At 39.9% G+C, this 27,004-nt stretch overlaps 1 protein-coding gene across 2 annotated transcripts; it reads left to right on the top strand.

Annotated features, from left to right (window-relative positions):
- Positions 1-1,832: 1,832 nt before the first annotated feature.
- On the top strand, positions 1,833-26,584 carry TXNDC5 (thioredoxin domain containing 5). 2 transcript variants are annotated; one of them, XM_030445242.1, is made up of 10 exons: positions 1,833-2,103; positions 6,979-7,128; positions 10,977-11,082; positions 12,388-12,484; positions 14,729-14,844; positions 16,959-17,045; positions 18,388-18,528; positions 21,170-21,252; positions 24,114-24,243; positions 24,851-26,584. In XM_030445242.1, the coding sequence occupies exons 1-10, from the start codon at positions 1,889-1,891 to the stop codon at positions 24,971-24,973; spliced, it is 1,248 nt and encodes a 415-aa protein (XP_030301102.1). In that variant the 5' UTR covers positions 1,833-1,888; the 3' UTR covers positions 24,974-26,584. The 2 variants fall into 2 exon arrangements, with proteins under 2 accessions (XP_030301102.1, XP_030301103.1); XM_030445243.1 differs by lacking the exons at positions 24,114-24,243; positions 24,851-26,584 and adding an exon at positions 21,561-21,645 and having other exon boundaries at positions 1,868-2,103.
- Positions 26,585-27,004: the final 420 nt, after the last annotated feature.

Consider the following 27,004-nt stretch of genomic DNA (forward strand, 5'->3'; position numbering starts at 1 on the left):
TATTTCAAAATAGCCTTTAAATGATCTATTTTTAATTAAGGCAAGAGGATTATTAGTTTAATTTAGAAGTCTTTCTTTAAATGTGTTACATGTACAGAGAAAAAGCAGACTAAAAATACACTTGTGTGGAAAAGAAACCAGCTTGCTTAATGAGAGGCAGTACTTTCTGTGGTTAGACAAGTCACCTGGTTGTATCAGAATACTGTTCTTCAAGATCTGAGAATTAGTCATTCTCACTCTCTTCGAAACTGGTATCTTGTTTAAGGGATCTGTTGGTATTCTTCCATATGCTGAAGGAGGGAAATAATGTGCACTTGCTTATTTATTTCTTGAATTCATGGTTAGCCAGTCACTTAATTTGGAGCACAGAAATAAACCTTATTTAAAGAAAAGGTGACTGTTGTCAAATAATAGATTTCTACTTCTGATTTTGGTGATTATCTATTGTTCTGGTCAATCTAGGTTTGCTAGATTTTGGGGTTTTTTTTCTAGCTTGGGCTAAAGCTGTGCCAGGGGAGGTTGAGTTTGGATATTAGGAAAAATTTTTTTACAGAAAAGGTTATCAGGCACTGGAACAAGCTCCTCGGGGAAGTGGTGGAGTCAACAATACTGGAGGTATGTAAAAGAGGTACAGATGTGGTGTGTAAGGAAATGGTTTAGTGGTGAACTTGGCAGAGTGCTAGGTTAATGGTTGGACTCAATGACTTTAGAAGTCTCTTCCAACCAAAATTATTCTATAATTCTATAAATGTAGTTGAGTCCTTTGTAATTCCTTCACATACACACAGTAAAGATTTTGGATGCCAAGTTGTTGAGGCAGGCTGTAGCTTTCAAAAGTGATTTTTTTTTTTTTAAGTGATTTTTGTTGGCTTTAGTGATGGCCCTTGCAAAGATAGAGTAGCATAAAAGTGAGCCTAGTGACCAAAGGCAGAATTGGCTCTAAGTGGAACTTGGTCCATACAGCTAGGTGAGTATTACACAAGTATATGGGCAGTGCAGCAAACTCCTTCCTGGCATCAGTTCTGCAGAAGAGGCTTGAGGGAAGCCTTCAGAGAAGGGATGACCGTAGGGAAGGAGGAGCCTGGAAGAGACAATATGAAGTGAAGCCTACCTGTCTGGACAGATCAGTGTACTCGGCTGCAAGCAGCAGCTTGTCAGAGCAAGGAATGGTGCCAGGCTGAACCGGTTGTGCTGGGCTGCAGCCCTGGTGTTACACGGGCACGGAGCTCTGCAGAGGTGCTGGATCCAGCCCCCTGTGCCTCCTGTGGGCATACACGTGTGCCGACTTACGTAGTGTCCCCGGGAGTTCACCTAAAAGCACTTTCTCATTAATCTACGGCGAGCCACTGATTTTTACCCACCTCGCTATCCCAAATCCAAGGACCTACAGCTACAAAAAAAAAAAAAAAAAAAAAAAAAAAAAAAAAAAAAAAAAAAAAAAAAATCTAAACTGAAATGAATTAAAATTGGAGAAATTATACAGATTTCTCACCCGTGCTATATCAGCTTCCAGCTGTCTCCTGCTGATTATCTGTTACTATTACTATTTGCTACCACTATTATTATTTGCCAATTGTTGCTGTACTGCTGCGACTCGAGCATCCCCCAGCACGCCCGGCGCCCGTCCCCATCCCTCCTGAGCAGGGGGAGGGAAGCGGAGACTCGAGGGATAGCGACCCTCTCCTGCCCTTTGGGTCTAGCACCCTTACGAACCGGGCTGGTACCCCCATGCATGTCTGTGAGAGGGTGCCCGGTGGGCCGGGAGAGGCGGGGGACAGAGCCGGCCCGGGCGAGGCGTACGCGGAGGGCGGGCGGGGCGGGGCGGGAGGGGAGGAGAGAGCGGCAGCAGCCGGTGGGGGCTTCAGCCTCTCGGTCTCTGTCCGCTGCAATGGCTCGGATCGGCGGCAGCCCGGCCTGGTGGCGTTTCCTTTCCATGACCGTGCTCGGCACTGTCCTCTGCGTCCAGGTGGGGCGAGCTGAACCGGAGCCGGGCCCGGGTCCGGCGGCGGAGGCGGACCCGCACGGGCGGCACCTCTACAGCGCGGAGATGCTGCGGCACGGCGCCGCCGCCGCCCCCCACTTCGTTATGTTCTTCGCCCCGTGGTGGGTATCCGGAGCGTCGGAACACGACCCAGCCCGGCGCGGCTCGGCTCTGACCGGCCCGGCGCGGCGCCCTGCTGGCCGCTTCTTTCCCCGTTGACGTGGCGGCGGGAGGCGCCTGGGCCCGGCCCGGCTGTGGGGGAGGCCTCGGGGTCGCGTCGCCCTCATCCCCAAACGCCGAGGCTGGGTCGGCGGTGGGAGAGGACAGGCGTTAAATGTCTGCCGGGGGGTCGCGGAGCGCCGGGCCTGGGAGGGGAAGCTGAAGCAGAAGCCGAAGCTCAGCGTGTGCCTGGTCAGGGCCTCGGCCGCCGTGCTGGCCCTGTCGGGGGCTTCTTCACGTCCTCGGTGTCCTGCCCCTTGGCCGGGGACCCAGGAGAGCGGGGTGCGTCGGGGTCTGGCGGTGCCCCCTGTGTGCGTCCTGCGGGTGAAGTCGCTTGTCCGGGCAGCGAGGAGGCAAACGGGTTGCCCCGGTTCTGCTGGGCTGGAAACGGCCCCATCCCTGGCGGCTCCCCCCTGTGCTTCCCCGGGCTCTGTTTCACCTCCTTCCCTCGAATAGACCAAGGGGTTGCGGCCTCTGTGTGTGGCACTGCTTGCAGTTTGGTGGCTGTCATTTACGCTGCGCCTCCCAGTCTTATGAATACTTCCATTGCAGAAGTTGGGTTTTCCCTGCGGTCACAAAATACAAGGATAAATTCGCAGCAGAAGCGGTACAGCGATAGTGCTGTGCCCCCAGGCTGGCAGGCAGCTGTAGCAGAGCTGGAGGGTTCTCAGGTTTGCAAGGGGCCTCCTGGGTTTTTGTCCTGGATTGGGTATGTTTGGCACAAGAAAGGCTGAGTGGGAGAGCAGGGTTTTGCTGGAGGTTGCAGCTGTCAAGAGGACACTCATCTCTGGGCATCTCTAGTTGTTCATATTCTTACTTTATTCCTCTACTCTTTTACCTGACTTCCTGATACCCATTAGGGGTTATTGGGAGTTTTGTAGTAAGGGTTGGTTGTTTTTTGTTTCTTTGGCTTTTTCCTCCAAGTTTTCTTAAATTTAGGTAAAATAAGGGAGCCATCTGCAAAAGTTATGCTTTAATCCTAAGTTATCTGTTGGTACATGATGCCATTTAGGCATACGTGAGTCACGATGCTCTTTGAAATTAACAGCAGAAAAGGATTTCCTTTCAAAACTGAGGAACTACTACTCCTGCTGTTATAAACAGCAACTTGTTGACGCCATGCAGAAATGTGAAGCTTGAAGAAGCAGGTGCTTGTCTTTGTGCTTTGAAGATCATAGGAGTGGAGGACACCTGACTCGCTGGTGAGGGACTTTTACCTGAGGGTGCTGTAAGGCCTAAGCAAAGCCTGTGCAGAGCAGGAATGCTTCTGCTCTGTTCTGTTTTCATGTGATAATATCTGTGTCTGTCCGAGCCTTGACTGACAGGTTCACAGGCATCCCTCAGAACAGATGATCTTTTATCTTGGCACAGCCTTCATAGGAGACCCTGTGCCAAATGGGCTGCTGTGGGATCCAGAGAGTGCTGACCTTGCAAACTTGGACCACACTGTTCCCTTTTCAGGGCTGAGGGTCTCAGCCTAACTCATTTGAGGGAGCTGTGTCTCTTCCCAGCCTTGTTGCAGCTGCTCTGGACATTCTTCTCAACCTCAGCAAGCCTCTTCCAGACCTCTGGTGCTTGGCTTCTGGACCCTTGGTGTGGACTTCTGGATCCTGACAGCAACAGGACTAGGTTTTGAGTTCAAGGAGAAGGGGAAGATAAATTGAACATACAAGTGCTTGAGAGAGGTGCATAGACCTACCAGTTTTATTGTCAGTGGGATCAGGTGGCAACCTGTCAACCTTGGGGTCTGTATCAGAGTGCCTTGCCCTATTCCTGGGTGATGTTAATGTGCTAATCTTGTAATGCTTCTCACAGAGGCATGTATTTTTGCTGTGCTCTCATGTAGCTACAAGGGAGAAGCCTAGCAAACAACCCAACAATCAGATAGGATTGCTTTTCAGATTGCTGTGGATGCTGCTGATACTGCATCATCAATGCTACCAGTAAGTTGGACGAGACAGAGCCAGTGTAACTCTTAGGTATTCTTGAAACAAATGTTGCTGAGGCCTTCCTCCCAGGCAGCAGTGATACACAGGAGATCCAATGTTCGTTTCAAGTATTGCCAGTTGCTCTAAAAAGAGAGCATTCTAAGTAATTTGCCATCAGATGTCTAAGGTTTTTGGTCATCAGACTCTTGGTAGCTCCACTTGTCAAGGGGCAGAACCACATGAAGGTTACTCTCTGAGTAGCACTAGATCTTCTCAAGATGCTGGCCATGGCAGCCACCTTCAGAGGAATGAGGTTCCTCTGGTTCCTTTGGATGAGGGAATCTCAAAGAAATACTTTCATTGTGTTGTTTTGACCATTAAAGAGGTTTTCCACATATGTGGTCTCTTGGTAAGTCCACAGAGTTGAAGCAGATTCGATGACCAGAGTTTGTTGCTGTTGTCTGGATTTTACCTTAGCTGGATTCTTTTATCCAGAGCAAGGCTGGTCATACTGCCTATCCCAGACCTGTGTATCCCAGGGCCTACCAACATTTTAGTCTGGATAGTTATTTGTATGATACCTTGCTGTGGAGCTGCTCTTGCTAGCTGCAATGCTCAAGCTCTACTTGTGGCCTCCAAAAATGTCTGTGCTCCTCACTGACTGCAGGGGCTGCAGTTTGACATAAACAGTCCTTAGGTACCTTTACATCCTTTCTTCTCTGCTATCCACTTTTCCACAAAAGAAGAACCGAGACTGTGGGATGAGCACTGTGTGAAGTAGAGGAGCATTCTACAGATAATGCCACAGCAAAATAATTTCCAGGCATGGGTGCTTGTGGCACATGGTTGCTCCAAGTTAAAATGGGCAACCTATCTACAAACTTACAAATAGCATCCTTGCATGCATGCCTCCTGATGTCAGTGGTATACTAGAAGCAGGGGTTTGGGCTTTTTTCAGAAAAGTGGATCTTTATTCTGGCCTTGTTAATCTCTGTTGAGTCTTCACAGATACTATGAATGCTTGCACCTTCCTAGCTGGGGTAGGGAAGAAAGAGCAGGACTTCTCATTGGTGTTCAGGTCTTCAATATCCCGAATTGCAGAATGAGCTGTTCCTCCAGCACCACTGATGTAATGTAGAGCACTAGAAACAAAAGACTGGGTAACTAAGTGGGGCTAAGGGAAGCGTGTGATGTTGCATGGCATTGATTTATCCTCTGGTTTTATATATTCTGCAGCTACACCTTGCAAATTTTAGAAAAAGTATTTGGGGGACTGTCTTGTCTTCTATTTTCTTCTATGTAACACTGAATTTTTTTTGAAACCAGGACTAACTTGTTGATTACTTATTCACATATAAGTATTTTTCCTGCTTTATTTTCAATTTTAGCTGATAGCCTTACAGAAGGAAGGGAAAGGGCAACTTTGGATATAGCAGAGATCATGGTGTTAAATATGAACAATCTGAGCAAACAACAGGCACTCTGCTGTGCACTTAAAAACCAGTAGGTTACCTTCTTGTGATTGCCTTACCTAGTTTTCTATGCTCTGTTCTCTAACACCAGACAGTGTTCATTCAGTGTTTAAAATCCTCACATCTGCGAGGCCAAGAGACCAGGGAATCCAAAACCCTCCCCTTCACTCAGGCTCCACAGAAGAATTCACTGTGAAGGGATTTTACTCTGAATTTAAATACTTCAGGAATATTTAATCTTAATAATAGCACATGGTATCTCTTCACCATGACAATTCAGATTAAGAATGTATGAGAGGAGGTTGTATTCATCCACATTTGTGTGACCTAGTGTGACCAATTGTAACAGAAGATGTTCTTTATGTTAAAGTAAATCTCATGGTTATTTTTTGCCTTCATGGTATCAGGATACCTGGAAAGACATGAATCCAAGTAGCTTTTCTACAAGACTCAAAACCAGTTGCATAAATGGAACTGTTTTAAATTGAAGCAGCTGTCTTACAGTCCTACTGGTGTTATAATTATTACAAAGTAGACCTGTGTAGGTCATGCCAAGGGCAATAACAGCTTTCAAACTGTCAGGTTGAGAATATTTTCTGTTAATCCAATTATGTATTTTTAGATGTCTTGGAGGGCTGGCAAAAGCAGCCATTAAAGAGAAATTTAAGGAATAGATTTTAACTTTTTCATCATAGGTACAGGAATAAGGTATTTCTATAATGATTGGAATGACTAGAAAAACAATCCAGAAGATTAGTAGATGTTTTCTACTTCTGATGAGCCAATGTTATAGCTACTGTATAAGGCCACTTTTCTGTGTATATGCAGATATAATTAGTTGGTGTGCTGCTGGGGCTAAGCATGGTCTGGTAGGATTTTGAGAAACTTTGTGCAGAAATCAGTCCTGATCATGTCATGACTTGGGAGTTACAATTCCTGTGGCACACAGAAGCACAAGTGGCCCTACAAAGAATGTAGAAATTGTTATCTTGTTACCTGTTGGTAAAATAGGCAATATTTTGAAATGTGAGAGCAGAATTAAAGGTAGAAAGACTTGCAGCATTTTTCTAGAAAGGTGGTAGACCAAGAGTGCTTGTCTTAAGAGTCTCCTTAAGTGCAGAGGGTGCTCAGAAGGCTTTTTCCTATTAAGATAGTATCAAGAAGTTCTCATCTTTTGACCCTTTTTACATAAGATGTGTTTACAGTGTTCTGTAACTCTTGATAGTATTTGCTGTTGTGCAGTGTAACAATGCTTGAGTATGGCAGACTGATTTTTAAGTCTATCAGAATCTCTGACCATTCTGCATACCATTTTTCCTAATATTGCCCTCTAACTGTGAGCAACTGTTAAGCAAATATCCTGTTCCTTCTGTCACAGGTGTGGCCATTGTCAGCGTCTCCAGCCAACTTGGAATGATTTGGGAGATAAATATAACAATATGGAAAACCCACAGGTCTATGTTGTTAAAGTGGATTGTACTACAGATACTCCAATGTGCTCTGAATTTGGTGTCCGAGGATACCCTACGTAAGTATAAAGGGATGCCTGCTCCTATTTCTTTTTTTTTTTTTTTAAGTTTTCCATTACCCTCTGCCAATTTGTTGAAGCTAACTTCTGAGCTGTGTTTTTGGTGGGTTTCTTTGTAGCCCTTTGGACCTAGTGTGTTCATTTTAAGCCTTTTTACTGTGTTGCCAAGTATCGTGATGCATGCTACTTTTTTTTTTTACTTTTTTTTTTTTAAAAAAAAGAAACTGGTTTATGTCTTGGCTGTGTTTAAATACAGTTCACAATTGTCCTTTTCACTGAGAGTACTTCTTTCTCAAGCAACAGTACATTATACAGCCACTAGAGTGCTGGTCTCTGGTAATGGTACTTTTAAAAATAACTTGTCGCCAGTTTGTCAGTATACTGAATTATTCAAAATTAATATACAAGTGTTCTCTTAAAAATTAATATATAAGTGTTCTCTTAAATTTCTGAGTGAACTTGGTGCTCAAAAATGATAACTTAATAGGATCATTTAGCATAGCCTTGGTGATGATGTACAGGATTTTTCTAGGTAATTTTGCTTAAACTGATCTGAGAGAAATTAATTTGGAATTTAAAGCCTTTAAATTTAACGTGTATAAAAGCTGCCTTATTACCTTAATTTTGGTAGACAGAATATGATCTAGAAAATCTGTGAGAGGTCAGCCTGTGTAGTGTGGGTTAGATACATTGCACTCCCTTTTTAGCTGCCAAAAAGGAGCAAAGGGGTTTTTTTTTTCACTTGCATCTTCTTTAAAGCTTCTTGAAAAAAATGGATGCGATTGTTTCAGCAGCTCTGTTAAATACTCAACCTAGTTGGGGGCAATTTGAGAATGTGATCATCTGTAGCCCTTTCACAGACTGTATTTTTCAGCTTCCTTCCTTTTGCTCACTTGGTCTGGTGTTACTGCTGACCCCAGCAACAGCCTGAGCTTGACAGACGCTACCGGCTGCACACACTCTGACACAGATGGATGCAGCTGAGTATAAGTGGAGAGTTATAAATAGCAAAGTCCTTGTTGAAATAGGAATTGTCCTTAAGGGCAGTTTGTGGGTTGGTTCCACTAGAAATACCAAGAAACAACATTACAACTATTTTAATATCACCAAAATTGAGCAGTGGTAGCCACTGAATATTTGAATCAATTATACTGTAGTGCTGTTCCTTTAAAATAGAAAGAGTGGCAGAGATTTTGAATAAGAGAAAGATGAATGGACATATAATTGTTTCCCCCTTTTCCCCTCTCTAAAAGTTTTTGGTATCTAGGAATAGTTAGTGCTTGCTTTCATCTGCTTGAAAAGTACAACTAGCAGTCATCAGCTAGTTACAGAAATGCAGAGATGAAGGGGGATTCATTACATCAATTCTCTTCCTGTCTAAGTTCTTAACTAGCCTGTTTTTAAAAACCTGCAGGAGGGGAAATTTTACAGCTTCCTCAGGCACAAAGGGACTGTCACAAGTCCAGGACATGCTGGTCCGTACACTGTTTTTAAACATTCATCAAAGGCCATCCCCTTTCCAAGTAAAACTGGCTGAGAAAGTCCCCACATTCACTAGTGCAGCTGTCTCAGGATTATTTGGTGCTGCAAAATACTTTCACCTGAACTAGAAAAATCTTCTAATTTGAAAAAAACCCAAGCATGCAGCTGACTCTTTAAGATGTATTTTTTTCCCCTTGCTACTCTTCAAAACATTGCCATGAGATGTATTTAGATGTTCTTCTGTTTCATTTTTGTTGTTTCCTTCTTATTACAAAGTTTTGACCTTTTATCATAGAATGGCTAAGGTCTAAGGTCTAGCTGATGGCTGAGTAAGAAGGGACCTTAAAGATCATGTAGTTCCAACCCCCCTGCATGGGCAGGGACACCTCCCATTAGACCAGGTTGCTCAAAGCTCCACCCACTGTGGCCTTGAACACTTCCAGGGAGGGGGCAGCCACAATTTTGTTGGGTAACCTGTTCGAGTGCCTCACCACCCTCACCAGAAAACATTTTTTCCTAGTGTCTAACCTGAGTCTCCCCTCTTCAAGTTTGAAACCATTTTCCTTTGTCATCTTGGTACACACCCCTGCAAAAATCCACACTCCAGCTTCCTTCTAGGCCTCCTTTAGATATTGGAAGATTGCTAAAATGTCACCTCAGAGCCTCCTGTTCTCTGGGCTGAGCAACTCCAGCTTACTCAGCCTGCCTTCATAGGGGAGATGCTCCAGCCCACTGATCATTTTAGGGGCTCTCCTCTGGTTTCGTTCAAGGACCTTTGTGTCCTTCTTATGCTGGGGACTCCAGAACGGGACACAATACTCCATATGGAGTCTCATAAGAGCAGAGTAGAGGGGGAGAATCTCCTGCCTTGACCAGCTCTCTATGCTTCTTTTGATGCAGCCCAGGACTTGGTTGGCTTTCTGGGTTGCGAGCACACGTTGACAGCTCAGTGCCACAACCAACATCCCTTTCAGTGCTCAATGTTTTCTACTCCCAACCTGTATTAATATGTGGGACTGCCTCAGCCGAAATGCAGGACTTTGCACTTGGCCTTATTGAACTTCATGCAGTTTGCATAAGCCCACTTCTCAAGCCTGTCAAAGTCCCTCTGGATGGCATCCATTCCCTCCAGTGTGCTGACTTCACCACACAGTTTGGTGTCATCAGCAAACTTGCTCAAGGTGCACTCGATTCCAGTGTCCATGTCACTGACAGAGACGTTAAATAGTGCTGGTCCAAGTACTGACCCTTGAGGAATACTTGGGTGTGACTATCCAGCCAGTTCCTTATCCAGTGAGTGGTCCATCCATTGAATCCATATGGTTCCAGTTCAGAGATCAGAATGTTGTGTGGGTCGGTGTTGAATGCACAGGTCCAGGCAGAGGATGTCTGTTGCTCTGCCTTTGTCCTCCAAAGCTGTGATCCCATCATAAAAGGCCAACAAATTATCAAGACTTCCTTACATGAAAAAGACAATGTGAGCTCCTATCTTTTTTGAATGTGTTTGCATTATTTATTTTTTCATTACTTTCTTATGTTCTTTTGTTTCCAACTGTGGAACAAGAAGAGAGACAAAAAACATTTCAAGAAAAAGCAGTACAAAATGAGGGATAGGTGACAGTAGTAAGTGAAACTATGATTTTCTTTAAAATTTAAGATTATGTCAGAAGTCAATATTGCTCCTTTTCCAAATAAATTTGCAATTTTAACATAAATATTTAATATTAAACTTTTAGGTAGCTTATGGAAAGATTTTGATAGCAATTATTAGATGTTTTAATCATGAAGACTTGAATCCCTACAAGCAGTCACTTATCTTCTTGTCTTCTTGACTTGTTTCAGTGTGTTTTTAATCAGTTTAATACCACAAGAGAAGTCCTGCATTCCAAGATCAGTCAGGGAATGAAACCTGAGAAAGAAATTCCTGGGAAAATGAGCATTGGATGTTTTTATTTTGGTGATGGAGAGGAGTGAACAAAGCAAAACTGATGCTTTTTGACAAACTGAAATAGGATTCATTGGCATAATGGGTGATTAGTCTTAGAACTAAACACTGCAATATTTTATTTGCTATTGCTTAGTGACTGAAGCAATAACAGACTGTGTTGATTTTTAGGATGGTATTTCTCTGTGCTGTTTTAAAAATCTCCATTAAAAAGCTTACATGGGAATGAAAAAATGTCCTGAGTTCTAGCTATGACCCTTGTAAGTTGCCGTAGGTGCCTGATGCTGGTGTTAATAGTTAAGAGAGCTGTAACTGCAGCCAGAGCTGCATTGCTGGGGATTAGCAAAGCATGTTAGTATTTCAAGAGTGTTTCCTGTGTGAACATTTTTACCTCACTCTTTTCTACATTTTGATCCCTTAGCCTAAAGCTGCTTAAACCAGGACAAGAACCTCTGAAATACCAAGGCCCTAGGGACTTCCAGACACTGGAAAAATGGATGTTGGAGAAACTAAATGAGGAACCATCTGTAAGTGGAATGGAAATAAGAAAAGGAAATATTCCCTTCTTTAGACTTGCTAATCTATAATTTCTGTAGGTTAGGTTTCATTTTCCAGTAGGTAGTCTTCTCCTGAGAATAGAAGTCGGGTGGCAATAATAGTATGGAAAAGTTTCCATGTAATTCAGAATAGTAATTAAAGCTGTCATCCTGTGACCTGTCCTTTGTTTCCTGTATTAAAAACTACACTACATTATGCAGTTTTTAATGGTTAGCATTTGGACAATTTACAATACAATTCTTACTGTCAATTCAGTTGAAATCTGCAGGCCCTAATGTTTCTAGAATAACAAAAACAATTTAATTTCAGTGTGTTACAAACAGCATTTTTGTTGGGCTTAATTACATTTTAAAACATGGATGCCATCTTTAGCTCAGTGACTATCTGGTAATGTTGTATCTTAAAAAAGGACTTAAAATAACCACTTAGGTAAGGTTAAGCTAACACCATCACAAGGAAAACCCTTGAGTTTAGGGGTAGCACTTACCTATAGTACAGTAGCCCAAGCCTTGTCTAAATTAAATATGTGGTTGACATTTCTAATCAAGATAAAGATTTAGTGGTTGTTGAAACACACTTAGAATATGATTATGTTTAAATAAATCAGGTGTTTTTAATAATAAAACATTAAAGGCTAAACTATTTTAAGAAGTTTATTTAGAGGTTCTTCAAAAAGTTCTTATTGGCTCTGACTCTGGTGTTTGGAAAGTAGTCACTTGATTTTGCTGAAGTGCCAATGGATTTCCTGGAAGTTATACCTGTAAACTGTTTGCTCTTCTCCCATTGCTTCTGCCTTCACGGAACTATTAGATCTTTCTTCCTTGCATTAGGGGAGGATAAAACAGGGTGTTTTTTTTACTAAGTATTTTTAAATAGCCTAAAGGCCCTGAAAGTGTTGAGAAGGCAGATGTGTCAGATGCATGATGCTTTGGAGGAACTGTTATATAATCTAAGTATCTTAATATATGATGATGATGAATGCCACAGCAATTACTGTGCTCTGTGACTGTACTCCAGTATGGTGAAAGACACTGTAATTCCAGTTACTGTGATACCTCCTTTCTGTGTGGTGATCTTTTTTGCATTTTGCTACCAAGTAGTTATTTGTTAGGAAACATTAGGTCTTTAAATCAAACTAAAAAAGGGAATTATTTTAGGAAATGAAAATTTCAGAGTAGAGGGTTTCAACACTATGACAGAATGATGTGATAGCGGAATAAAATATTGGAAATTTATTGTACAAGACAAATAACAGTTAAATTTTTCATTAATAGGACCCAGCATCTGATGTGGAACCACCAAAAGCCCCAGAACCTAAGCAGGGAATGTATGAACTCTCGACAGACAATTTCAAGATGCACATAGCAGAAGGTAACCTTTTTTCATAGGCAAGTTTTACTCACTTAAAAGGACATTAGTAGTGGGAAGTCTACAACAGAAATGTTAGTTTTTGAGGAACCTCTTTCCCTCTTTTATTTTCCAATAATACCTAGTGAAAGAGGATGAAACTGCCGACTGTGTAAAAATGCAGCAGTTTAATTACATATTGCAGACCATGAGAAAATTTAAGGAGGGCACTTCACTCAGGAGGCAGTAAAATTAAGGCCCCTAATTATATGGAAGAAGCAAGTGGGGCTTGTTCGACTAAACTACCTCCCTCCCGGAGTTCCTTGATCACTTACAGTCTTGCCAATTGCTCTGTGTTTTTGCAAGTCCCCTTTCTCTGGGTGCTGTCTTGTTCTTACTCCCAGGCTGCTGTTCTGGATAAATATAATCCATCTACATCCTCCTTACTTCATCCCACTCCAGTCAAGTTCCTTATTTGATACAATTTAGCTTCCTTCCTCTAGAATTTAATGTGGGCAAAGCACTTCACCCCTTTGTCCATTTTTAAAAACAGTTTTGTCTGGAAGCCTTAAAAGTAGTGCCAGGAGTGATACCTAACATGGGAAATTTCACCTCCCACATGGCATTTTTTTTTACAGAATGAGGAAAATCTTAAAATACAAACTCTGCCATAACAACAAATCATCCTACCAGCTCTATCAGTTTTCCTAAAAAGAAAGGATGGTTTAAATTAATTACCTGTGCCCATGTGATACCAGATACCAAAGCTTTTTAAAATAAGCATTGGCTGATGAGAAATAATTTCAAGCGTGGAAGAGCATTTTGTGCAGCTAACTTTGAATTTTGCATCTTGTATGGCTTAACACTGAATTACATCAAAATTCTTCATAGATGCTAAGTACTAAACAACTCTACAGTCTGTGATATATTTATATTTAAATGTGTAAATGTTTCAATATTTTTATTGCTTTATTTTTATTGTGTATCCATTGTATTCATAGAGGAAACATTCTCATGGTCACATCCAGTGGTTGAGCAGGTTTATCATCACCTACAAAGCTGTTGTTCTGTCATCACTTCATTTATATGAAGTGCTTAAATTTTGCAGGAGGCTTAACAATTCCATCAGTAAGACTGACTTTTGTTCTTGAAAGTCTTTTGGCACTCTAGGGCAAAAAGAAATATAATTTTTTTATATCAGGGAGGAGAATATATCAGATTATATGGTGTAGAATGGCTGATTTTTAGTAGATCTCATTTATTCCTGAGAAATTTCAGTTTGCTGTTTACTCAACCAAAGCAAAGCATGTCCATCAATTTGAAAATCTTTGTGTGCAAACTGGGTGAGATGGAGTATACTTCTGCAGTTGACATTTCCTAGTTATTCTGTGTTGTCTTTTCTTTAACCCCTTTCTGTGGACAAGCCCTCAGACAAGAAATTAATTCCAGTAGTATCAACCCCAAAGCAGTCTCCATAGTTCTGAATAGTTCTAGCAAAAAGAGCTTTTCTCCAGTTGCTGGCATGTCCTTCAAGTTAATGTTTTATGTTCATTTTTATTTCGTATTCACAGAGCCTTGCCTTGATGTATGCAAAATCTTGCATCATCTTGAATTAATAGTAACCCTAACTGAAGGAAATGACATATTCTGGTAGTTTGTGATTAAGATTATACATTTAAACATTAGTAGGAGAAAGTACAGAGACTATAAAATTAACTAAAAGCAGTGTTTTCTGACAGTTGACATGAAAATACAAAAAGTGGGGCAGAAGAAGAAGAATGGAAAGCTGAACAAAATTATTTATAGGTAGTTCATGGGCTTAATGCAATTCTGTTTCCTAAGAAATATTTAAGGTGAAGTCTAATACTTTGATTTATGTTACAAGTACATGTTCCTTGGTAGTTCTTTCTAATCTATAATAGGGCAAGTGATTGATGTGGTAGAATTAGACATTGTAACAAATAGTTAGGTTAAGAATATCAGTTTTGGTATATCATTTGTTGGCTTGAGGTTGTGAAGCTGTTTGGATTTTCAAGGAAATTGGCAACACTGTGGAACTGAATACAATACTGAAAACCTAATTGCTGAAGTATTCTGTCCTGGCCTTTGATTCACAGTGTTTCTTATCTTTAACTCAGGAAATACTGTGATAAATTTGCAGTCTGAGATTAGTACCTAGTCTTTAATTGCAGCCAAATTAATTCCAAATCAGTTAAATCTTTTTTTTTTCCTTTTTTTTTCTTTTTTTTTTCCCCCTTGACTTGAAAGGTAATCACTTTATCAAATTCTTTGCCCCTTGGTGTGGTCATTGCAAGGCTTTGGCCCCAACATGGGAACAGCTGGCTCAAGCCTTTGAACATTCAGAAACTGTCAAGATTGGCAAGGTAGGTGAAGTGCTCTTGGTCTGAGAGTATGTTTTGTGTGAATGAGTGTTTCAGCTTATGACTGTGAATTGCAAATAATAATTTTGTTTGTCACCTCTTAAATCCTGTTGTAGTTTCTGTTTTAATTTTGGATTCTTTTTTTTTCTCTTACTCATCCACAACTGACAGGACTTTCTTATTTTAGCAAGGGCTTATTAAAAAAATAACTAGCTCCCTGTGTTTCAGAGAGAGCTGGAATGAGTCTAATACTTCAGATTCAGGAAATAGTATTTTGAGATTTATTTTTATTATGTTTCCTATTTTTCAGAACTTGATAGATTTGAGTATTTATTTTGAGTGAGAAAATGACTTCTAATTTGCATTTTACAGCACTGGATTCTTTAGCAAGCTTTAAACCTACAGAGCTCCTTATGATGAATTGTCTCTTGGTTGGTTTTTTTTTCCCCTCTTTACCCCCATAGAACTTTTAAAGGTTTCAGGGGTTCTTCCACAATAAAAACTGATATCTTGTCCTGCTTTACTATTTCCCTTAGGGTTGATAACCAGGTTCTGTGGTGTATTTACCATGGGAGCTTGTTACTTGTACGTGGACTGACTTCTGTGCAGAGGTATGGAGGTGGTCTGGCAATTGCAGTTACTGGCTTTATTTGCTGACCCATACCTAAGCCCAAGTGGCTCATGGTGTGAATCCCTCAGTGTCTGCCAATAGTGGAAAACTGACTGGGCTCAACTTCATCTTAAGCTTTCAGAGTGTTTCCACTGATCTGAAATACTGCACAAGCGTTAGCAGTGTTGTCAGACCTGCAGAGACAAAAACCTTGTTATCTCCCCTGCCCTTATAGCACTTTTAGCTGCTACCAGGGGTGATGAGCTTGATTCCTTTTTATTTTTCATAATTTTTATTTTTAATGCTTTTGAAAAAATCTGCTAATTCAGGTGCGCTATAGATATACAGAGCAGGTCAGCATAGTTGGACATTGGAGAAGACATATACAACATAATTTTGAGACCTAGTGGATTTAAAGATTTCCTCTGAGAAGAAAATATTGGAGGCCATAGCTCCTTTGATGATGACTCTGACAAATCTTGCATCAGCTGGTTGACTTTTTGATAACCTGCCTGATAAAATCTTTGCTTAGTTTAAATATCTTCTTGGTTACCATTCTCTAATACACAGGGAAATAAAAAATTGTTTTATTCAGTTGTCTGTCATGTTTGCAGTCATTATTTCTGACAGTTTCTATTTAATAAAGCTACTAAGAGTTGTCTGCATGCCTAAACAATTTTGTGTAACTCTATGCCTTGTGAAACTGCTTGAAACATGTCTTGGTTCAGATTGCAAATGTGGAAATAAACAGGAAACACAACTGTTTCTAAGAAGGATGAACCATGGTATTCACGTAATCTGGAGGAATAATGTCTTAACTGCAATGATATCTGCTGGCAGGATGCTGTTTAATCTTCAGAATTGATTGTCAGTGATCTGTAGCAAAGGGTTTCTAATGTAAAATTCAAAATTCAAATGCTGTGTCGAGCAAAGGCTCAAATGCTTAACTTATGTTTTTTCTCTGTCTCAAAAAAGATTATAAACTGATAACTTTACAGATTAGTCTATGACATATTGAATGTTGCTAAGCACTTGTAACTTATCTTGGAATAAAGTTAATTTGCTAGCTGTTGACACGTCTTCTAAAGTCTTTAGAGCTGTCTTATTAAAAAATGGAGAAGCCAATATATCTTAACTTTAAATCTCTCTCACGTTAGCATTTTGTGTTTTAATTGTCCTTGGAGTGATTTTATTCACTGAGAACACCAAGTACTTTTTAATTGAAATATTTGATTTTGTCTTCATTGTTCTTTGTAACTATCACTATGTCCTTCTATCTGTACTCCACAATTCTTCCTAAAAATCTGGCACACACACGTAGCTTCCTAATTGTACAACCATCCCACTGTTTGGAAGGCAGACTTAATCATCTCAAGATAGTACTTGTTACTGAGTTTTGCCAAGCCATGTCTTGCTTGCTCCTGCATATTTTTTTTTAGATTTTATGATGCTTGTATGTTTATTTTATGCACTCAATGGTTTATTTTATTTTTTTTTCCAAATGTAGGTTGACTGTACCCAGCATTCTGAAGTCTGCTCTGAAACCCAAGTTCGTGGCTATCCAACACTCCTCTGGTTTAGGAATGGTGAAAAGGTGAGTCTGCAAGCTCAGCAAAAGATCAGACCTTTTTTTTTTTTTTATAATACTTAGACTATGTTTTCATTCCATGGAAGAAAGATCAAGTGGCCACACAGGAAAGTCTAAGACAAAAGGAAGTTGGAGGTTCAGTCTTATACTGGAAGAGGTATCATACCTTCAGGAAGAGGTGTCCACATACGAAAGTTAAAACTGTTTGCACTTTGTGCTCTGCAAATAACTAGTGTCAGGTTTATTAATCTCCTAAGTAGTATCTTCAGTTATGCTACTGTGTATACTAAGTATACTTTAGCTTAGTATCTTGTCTCCTATGGAGCAGAAAAACATAAATGAAATGGAAATAATAAGAGCCCTATAATTTTCACAGGTTGTATCAGAAAGTTCTCACCTCTAAGTGGTGCCTGTCTGCTGAGTGATGTCTGACTGATGCAATTCACCTTGTATGACACTGAGTGAGACTTGTGGGCTCAGCTGAAATATTTCCTTGTAGCAGTTCAAAGAATTACAATATTCTGAAGTTATGACTAATTAAAACATTTATTAAAAATGTACATGAACAGCAGCAAATTAGCATATTCTAAATAATAGTGTTACTTACACGTTTCACACTTTTAAGATATATTAGATATATTAAATGGATATTAAAAATAGATCTGCAAGCAGAGAACCTAGGACTCCCCTTTCAGCTCTTACCCCCTAAGTTTTAGGGAGTTGGGAGTTTTTGCCCCATTCTTCTTGCATCTTCCTCTTTGAACATCTGGTGTTTGAGATGTAAGTTTTGCTACTTAGACTAGTTCAGTGACTGTTGCTTGAGAGCATTGCCAGGGAGCATTGCCTTACTCTCTGGTTTTTCCAAAGATGTGTGACAAGTGTGTGAGCTAGAGGAGCAATTGTGTTGTTCAGGTGACACTAAAGTCAGTCTTTAGCCCTGTCAAAACACTGGACAGAGTTCTCAGGGTAACACAGAAGACCACCCAGAAACGTTGGGTATTTTGTTGTTCCTTGCTGTAGCTTTAGGTTCAGAAAAATAAAAACTTAAAAATATTGGGTAGAGTGAGAGGGGAACATTGAAGTGGAAAAGTTTGTAAAATTTGCTTCTACATTTCTAAAATACCTTTCATTTAAAGGAAATTTTACATTGTTCCCTTTTGGTACAGAAGAGTCTATGGCAAATACTGAAGATATAGAGTGAATAGAATGCCATGAGAGGTTTAATGACTAGATAGTAATATTTGTTATGAATGTGCTTACACTTGGCAATCTTATGTTTTACTGATAATTATTTATTTGCTTGATTAACTGCATACACACACTTCCACAACCTATTTGATTATTGTAGGGTGACCAGTACAAAGGGAAAAGGGACTTGGATTCCTTAAAGGAATATGTGGATTCCCAACTACAGAGCTCTGAGAAGGAGCCATCAGCAGATAAATCTGATGAACCCCAGCAGCCACCCGCAGAACCCGCCCATGTTGAGGTAAGTGCTCCAGCACTCTGCAAAGATATTAGAAGTGTTCAAACTGTTTCAGCAGCTTCTCTGAGTCTTTCATCTGTTTCTCTCTCTGATAGCTTGACAGTTTCTAGATATAAACTGTACCAAAACCTTTCCTGGTTATTTTTTTAGTAATTAATGAGTGGAATCAGATGATGAATCCTAGTGATATTTTTACTAGCTGAATTAACTGGAAAAGAAGAAAAAAAATCTAGCTCCTTTTTTATGGTAACAATAAGATGCTTAGCTAGTGTAGCATCAATGTTGCCTTTTTTTGGTCTGTGGAACTGCTGGCACCTTGCTCTGTATGACAGTGTATTTTATCACTATGGAGATGAATGTTTCTTGCAAGATTCTCACTTGAATGGTATGGTGCCATTGGTATGCATAATGGTATGGTGCACTCTGCTGAGTCCCTAAAAAAAGCCAGAGTCCTGTACTTCTAGACTGTTTGCAGAAGCAAGAAACAAGGAGACATTATGAAGACTGATCTAAAGGTGGCAAGGCAACGTGTCCTGTGTCAAGAAGACTCTTCAAGACTGGTGGCATATTCTAATCCTGGTTGCAGGATCTACAGGGTGTTATGAATATTGCCAAGCAATTCACAGGAATAACTTTACCACCTTTGCATAGTTGTACTTGATGTCATTTAGTTATCTGTCTTTTTTTAATAACTGGCATTTCACCTGCTGTTTTTCTTGTAGCTGGTTTTAAAATTGTTGAAGTTGAGAAATTAAGGATGGTTTTCAACCATGCTTTTCCAACAAATGTGGACAACACATTTCTGCCTAGGTAATATGGGATGGTGATTTACACACCCTTATGATGTCGAATGGACTTATGTAATTGAAAAGCATATTACTACTTTTTCAATATTGCTAATATGAGTACTGTTTATATACAGCTTCTCATGGGAGAATATTACCTTTCCTGGTTGACTTTTCTAGCAGCATTACTCATCTTGCATAGAGTGACTTATTAAACGTGATAGACAGCATAGATTTGCAATTTTCATACTCCTCAGTTTATTCATTTTTTTGGAGGGCAGATCGAAACAAGCTGGTATTAGTACAACGCAGAAACTCATCAGTTGTTTTTCTATTTCCATAGAAATAACACAAACCAAATGTGATGCAAATTCCCACTTGTACCTTGCATGCACCAGCACACAGACAAACAGCAAAGAGACCATGGGAGGATTATTTCGCCACATTACAGTAGACACAGTGCAGGGCTCAACTTTTGTCTTTGCATCTTTAGATGGCAGCTTTGGATGTCACCATTTCTTGGCTGCTCAGCTTCAGAACACCTTCATTCTGGTTTTGTTTTCATGACTTGAAACAAGGGGATAGCCCATGTAGCCAGCAAGCACTGACTGCATTTACCATCAGCAGCCGACAGCTGGTAGCATGAGCAACAAAAGCCATCAGTTCCCATTCCAAATGTATGCCCTGATGTTGAACTCCCATGGGGATTCCCCTGTTTGTTAAAGCCAAGTACTTGCCAGCCTTTTCACAGAAGCTGTATTTCTATGTCTATTAAGACTCCTCTCTTGCCAGACATCACTAATGCTTCTCAGAAATGATCCAGATGGAATAAGGTAGAGTGACCAGCAGCTGCTCAGATGTGTGATTGCGTAAGCTGTATTTTCTGAAGAAACCAAGCTAAATGAACTGTTACTAAACTTATTTTTGTGGTTATATAGTTTACGCTGCTATTCTGATAGTAATCTGCAGATCTTTAAAATGTGGATCATGGGGAGGACATTGTTTATGGGATTTTCAGATCTGGTATCTCAGATTGTAAGTGATGCTAGAAACATCTGTTTTAGATAACCATTTAGAAAATTCAGGATGTAGAAATAAGTATTTGCTATTCCTTTTTTCTTCCTTTAATTATTTGTAATTATGTATATTGTAATAATGTGTACAATTTCTAATTTCTAGTTATTTACAGGCAATAACACTTCAGCTTGATAAAATAATTTCATCAGTGACCAGTTATTTACAGAAATGTTTATCCAGTACCTTTAATTTGTAATTTCAAGTTTATTTTTGGCTTCTCTTCTCAAAAAATGGAGGAGACACTCTGCAAGCAATGTGCTATCCTCACATCACTCCCATGCTGGTGTGGTGTTATGATGTCCTCTTGAGAGACACAAAAACGTTTCTGGTAACAGCTTTTTCTATGAATGTAATGCCAGGATACAGCAGAGGGAGAACAGCTGTCAAGACTTCATTAGTATGCCTTAAATACCTCATTAAACTTTCAGATGGCCATTGTGTGCTTTAAGCCAACTCCTCTCAGGCTTGTTCCTTGAAACCTTTGCATGACAGTGGATTAAAGTGAAGGTGATTTTTTCCAACAACTATAAAGTTGGATACAGGCAAATCCCCTGAAAACCAGGATCTTTTGTTTCTCCAGTTACGAATGAGGTTCTGTGGGAAAAATGCATTTCTCTGCATCTTTCTAGAGGAGGAAAGCATCTGAGAGGTTAAAGTGAGGTTTGCTGCTGCTACTCATATTTATATTATCAATAATAATATCTTTCACAGTTTGAGTTTTCTTTTTCAGGTACCTAAAATCTGGTTTGGCCAAAGTTTTGTTTTGTTTTGTTTTTAAACAGGCTGCAGTGCTCTCTCTGTCTGAAAAGGACTTTGATGCAACCATTGCTCGGGGGATCACCTTTATTAAATTCTATGCTCCATGGTAAGAAGTTCACACCTGTTGTTGTCCAGGTTTATTGCTGGTCTGAGCACATTAGTTTCTGTAGATCTTTGAACTGTGTGTACTACTCTGTTTTGTTGTCTGGATCTAAAACATGAATTAAATGAAGAATGTGTGTGTTGGTAAGAGTTGCAGCAAAAAAAGTTCAGTGTTTTTTAGCTTTCTTAGGATCCTGCTCCGTGGCAAGGCTGACAGAGAAGCTTTTACTGTGTCAGCCTCCAGGTAATGCTAGGGAACAAGGAGAGTGAAGACTTCTCTGCAGGCTTGGCATGCTCTTATCTCTTGATTAGGGTGAAGTGAGAGGAGTGTATCACCAGCGTTGAGAAGGGAGACCATGCTGACCTTTGGGCTCTGCCTTGCCACAACCAGCCTCTCTTGGAAGCCTTTGTGCACTTGGAAATTGGTACAGACTGTAGAACTATGGATAATTGACTATTACTCTTCAAGATAACTGACAAAAAATTAATTTGCACAAGAGACAATTTTGAGATGATGTTCTTAAGAGTATATTCCATGTAAAATGTTCTTAACAATGACTCAAGTTAGAAATGTTTGATGCAGATGGTGTAGGTGTAGACACCCAATAGAAAGCACTGGGGGAAAACGAAAATAATGTCTTACCTGGCATCTGCCATTACTGGCACATCCAGCACATGCTAAGACCCATGCTGGGGTAAGACCTCAGTATTGCAAAATCACAGAACAATGAAATATAAAAAGATGTTTTGTTTGTGTTGGTGAAAGGTCACCATTAGAAAGCAACAAAAGGAAAAACATCCCATATTTAATTTAAATGTGCTCAGGAATATCAAAATATTGCAGCTTCACTTTGACACTTTGAATATGTTTCTTATTTTAGGCAAGAAGTACCAGGGAAAATTTCATTTTATGTAATCTCAATGATGCAGTCTTTTCCAGTGTTGTCACCCTTTTTACTGCAGCATGCTGTGGTGCTTGAGGGCCACTTCTGTGTGCTCTTCCATCTGAAAGCTCTGCTTTTGGATGTAGGCAAGTATCTGCCACTGCTTTGTTAAGAAACATCCTGACCATACACACAAACCCCTTCATGTTTACTGCTCTTTCTTTATTCCCTTTATCCTTTCTGTGCACTAAGAGCAGCTGAAATGCAGTGTGTGCCTGTGCTGCTACTACACCACTAGCAAAACTGGCTGGTAAATATAGTTTATAACTGTGCACCAAGCAGCTTCTGCTCTGATACCTGAACCAGGGCTTGTTAGCATACATGGGCATTCAGTTATCTGAGCAACTTTTTCTGCTAAAGCTTGAGATAAAAAAACTCTTGTTTTAAAATTAACTTTTTGTAAAAGTAACTTTAGCCATCTTCTTTTCTCCTGTGTCTCGCGGGATGCTGTTGGATCTCACAGATCTGATCAGTGTTGGATGGCAGGCTAAGAAGTACCAATTCAGAATGCTGAGTCAAGTTCTTAAACCAGTGTGTTCTCTCTGGCTGCATCATTCAGAAAGCCACCATTTAAGAACATACTTCCTCTCTTTATGTAGCTGGTATCCTAGTTTGAGCTCTGAAAGTTAGGTTTATATATGCACTTGTAGTGCTCTTCATATGAGTGACCTTTTCTCCTCCAAGGGAATTAACTTATGTGGGGCTCAGCAAACACTATTATGTTGCTTGCTAGGTCTTTCTTTCAGTTAGTTTTGGATAAATGCTATAGTAAAGTTGCATAGTAAGCATAAAATCATCCTGTTCTAATAGTTTCTGTGGATGGTCAGAAATCCTTTTATATTGTCTCTGTGTATTAACAAGGTGGTTTAAATATACACTGGCTTGTATTAAGAAAACTCTTGCAGAGACATCTTTCATTATTTTTGTAAATGCCCTGATCCAGCCTTGAGGCAATTATGGGGCTGTTTTAATAACCCAATTAAGGTGCAGCTGGGTTAGAATAGAATGAGCAATACAGCTTTAAAGTCTAAAGTGCTTTGGGAATTCTTCTTGAAAGCAGTGAGAAGTTCAAGTTAAGAACTTGGGCTAAGCCAAGTTCAAAATATAAACAAAATAATACCTTACTATAGTTCCTGCCATGTTACAGTATCATTTTCTCTCCTGACACTGGTGTGTCAGCGTGTGTACTTTGTGGACCACATTCTCATGTTACTCTAAAGGCATAAGGCAATAAAACAGATGTAGGCCTTTTGGTATTATTGATGATATAACTGGAATCATTCTCTAATGCAAATTAGAGGAGGGCCTGATTTTTGTATTATTTTCCCTTTGCTAAGTGAAGCTTATTGACTATCAAACAATTCCATTGTGGAGCTATCTGAAGGCACAGTGGTAGTGGCTAAACTTCATAGTATCTTTAGTGAGAAAGTGTATTAAAGACAAGGAGGCTTTTAGGAACTAGAATAAATTCAGAAAACAAATTAAAATCTCATTTAAATAATTAAATTTGGGCTATATAGCTTCAGTATAATTATATGCTACCCAAAGACTTAATTTGTACTATGCCTTTCTCAAAACATGGCTGTTTCTAAGCAGCTGGGGTTTTTTCATTTAAATGGTCTCTGTGCTCATCTTTCTTTGGGTTTGTATTCCTCTATAACTTAAAACATTACTGCACTGACATCCAGGATACCATTCCAGATGAGACTAACAAAGGCCAGAAACTACTTTAGTGCATAACTTACATAAAATCACTCATTTTTCGTAGTTCATTTACTGACATAATAGTGGAAGGGTGCTGGAGGGCTAAATCATTAGGGGATAGGAAAGGCAGCTAGTTAACTTACAGCTATTGCAGTGAGACAGTAGAGATAAACTGGAAGGTATATCTGCTAAACAAATCTCTCTCTTTTGTTTCTAGGTGTGGTCACTGTAAGAATTTGGCTCCAACTTGGGAGAACCTTGCCAAGGAGCAATTTCCAGGTTTGACTGATGTCAAAATAGCAGAAGTAGACTGCACTGTAGAACGTAACGTCTGCAACAGATTTTCTGTAAGTGTGAAAGATCTGAAATGAACAGGATAGTGTTGTGTACCAAATGTTAAAGGCTCCAGCCTGCAGCTGAACCAGCTGCTGCATTGGGGTTCCTGGTGACAATGCATCTCTGTTCTCCAGTAGCCAAACAGAGATAGTTCAGAACAGCACCTGGTGACACCGCATCTTTCCCGGACTGTTTGTTCAGACTCAGTCATTTTTATTGTTGGATAAAGCTGGTTAAGTCCCTAATTGAAGAAGCTTTCCCTGTGAAAGCACCAGAGAGCTCTTGAGGTGGCTAATTCAAAGTTCTCTTCTAGAAACAAAAGATGTCTTTTGGTGCTGGTAGGCAGACAGCTGAAGACAAAGCTAGAGCTGCCATTCCCAGGTGCTGATGGAAGAACATGTATTATACCATGTATTTACAAGTGCTGAGGAACTGCAGGTTGACACTGGGAGTTCTGGTGTGGTGCTTATTGTTTGCTTTCTTTATTTTCTTTTTTTTAATTAATGACTTACTGTTTTAGAGGGGCTTGGTGTCTTTCCAAAGTCAGGTAACTACAAGTAAAGGATACAAAGTCAGAACATTAGTAACAAGACTTTTTTGTGTGTGTGTCTTTTGAAGGTACGTGGTTATCCTACACTTCTGCTTTTCCGAGGTGGAAAGAAAGTCAGTGAGCACAATGGAACAAGAGACCTTGAATCACTCCATAGCTTTGTCTTGCGTCAAGCAAGGGATGAATTGTAATGAAAGTCTGGATGCTCCATCCCTGGCTGTCTTTGTACAGTAGCTGAGGGATTTCAGTCATTGCTAATTTTCAAATAGCTGGGGGGAAGAGGGGAGGGGGAAAGTTGGGGCATTTTTTGGTTTGTTTTTAGGAAATTGAATGTACTAAACATCGGTATCTTCCCTCTGTGTGTGTGTTAAAGACTCTCTGCTCTGTGCGTGAAGGAAAACTGACAAATAGCTACTGTGCAAATTGAGAACATTTTCTGCATCAGTAGTATTACTGCATTTCTGCATTCCCTCAGTGAAGGGCTTCCTTTGAGATTAAAATACATTAAGAAAACCAGCCTAACGACACCAGTAGAATATTTTTGTCTTCAGGGTAGATTTGGTTAAAAAGTACTCCTTACAGGCTGCCCACTTATTACGAGAAAGGTAAAAGCTATAGCTGTGTTTGAGTCACTTTTGCCTCTACAGCTGTATTTAAACCCAATTTGTCTTAATATAGCTGCTAGTTAAGAAATGGAAAGTCATGGGATGTCGAAAACACACATACCTTTGGAAGATACCAGACTACCCTGAGCTGGTTGTTTCCTGTTAATCCTCTCAGCGTGGGAGGTCCCAGCCATAATGAAAGTGATGGTACTGGAATATGTGCCTAAACATTACTGATGCTATAGTGTACTTGTGTCAGGTGGATTTTTTTTTTGTAGGCTGCTTCCGTCCAGCTTCTGGGGAGTAACTATGATCTACTTACACGGAGCCAAAGTGGACAGGCACTATTAAAACTGCTCTGTTAATATTAAATAATCAATTAGGCTTCAGAGCTGATGACATTTCCTACCCTTGCCTGAATCCAGACTTTGTGCTGATCTGCTCTTTATTCAGAGTACTTGAAGAACAACAAGTAGTACAATGTTTAATTTTTTTTTTTCCTTTTCAGCTGTTCTACAGTAGTGTAAATTAGTTCCCCACTCTTACTGAGCCTTAACCTTTTTCCAGGTGTTGTTAAGTTTTATTGCTAGGACCGTGCACTCTGTGGTGCCTTGGACTATAATATGGATCTGTTCTTTGGTGCATAAGATGTTCCATGTTAGACATAATTGAAAGCCAAAGAATTTATACTGCAGAGAGGATCATGATACAATAACAACATCAAACCAAGAACTGAATTCTGATGTCTTTGTGTGCACAGAAACTCGTAGAATGATGGCGGCTACAGGCTAACTTGATTAATCTGTCAAGATATTGTCTTCTTGGTCCATTATATGGAGTAAGTTGTTTCTGTTAAAAAAAAAGAAACAAAAGACAAAACAACAAACCAAAATGGCAAAACACCAACGAACTTTTAAATCAGTTAATTTCTCCTGATACTTCACTGTCTCTTCAGAACTTTAGATTCTTTTCAACCTAAAAATATGTAAGAGTGAAAAAGCCACAATGAAAGCTAAGTGTTGAACTGGCAGATGTATTAGATCAATATATGTACTTCTGTCTTATAGGAAGCCTTTATTATCACGTTTTTAACAACTTTCTATTGAAGCACAATCTCATGAGTTTCTTGTATAAAATCAAAGTGGTACAATTGTTTACACTGAGATTTTTTCTAAATAAAAACTTTTTTTAAAAAAAGCAGTCTTTCTATAAATGATACAGCACAATGAATATACAGTGACAAGTGCAATAAATTATAGCTTGTATTTACAAGAAGCCATTTAAATGCAAGAATTAGAGGTAAGTGCATTTAATACAAGTTTAATATTGATCAAAACAATTTGCTATTAGCTTCTGCTAGACAAACTGTGGTTACACTGAAGGTATCCTTTATACCAGTTTGTTAGTTGCGTGAAGAGGGAAGGTTGGCCAAATGATTGAATGTGTTGACATTTTGTCTTCCTGTAAATAAATTGTCCAGCTAGAGACTGAATGGCCCCTAAACTTTTGCATCTGAATTACAGCTGTAGAAGCACCCCGACTTCCTTCCCAGGCAAGTGGTAATAGATGAGGCAGCTCTGTGTGGGGAGTGGAAGGAAGTTGCACAAGAACAAGTGT

This window comes from Calypte anna, chromosome 2 (genome assembly GCF_003957555.1).
Source record: "Calypte anna isolate BGI_N300 chromosome 2, bCalAnn1_v1.p, whole genome shotgun sequence".
Lineage (NCBI taxonomy): Eukaryota > Metazoa > Chordata > Aves > Apodiformes > Trochilidae > Calypte > Calypte anna.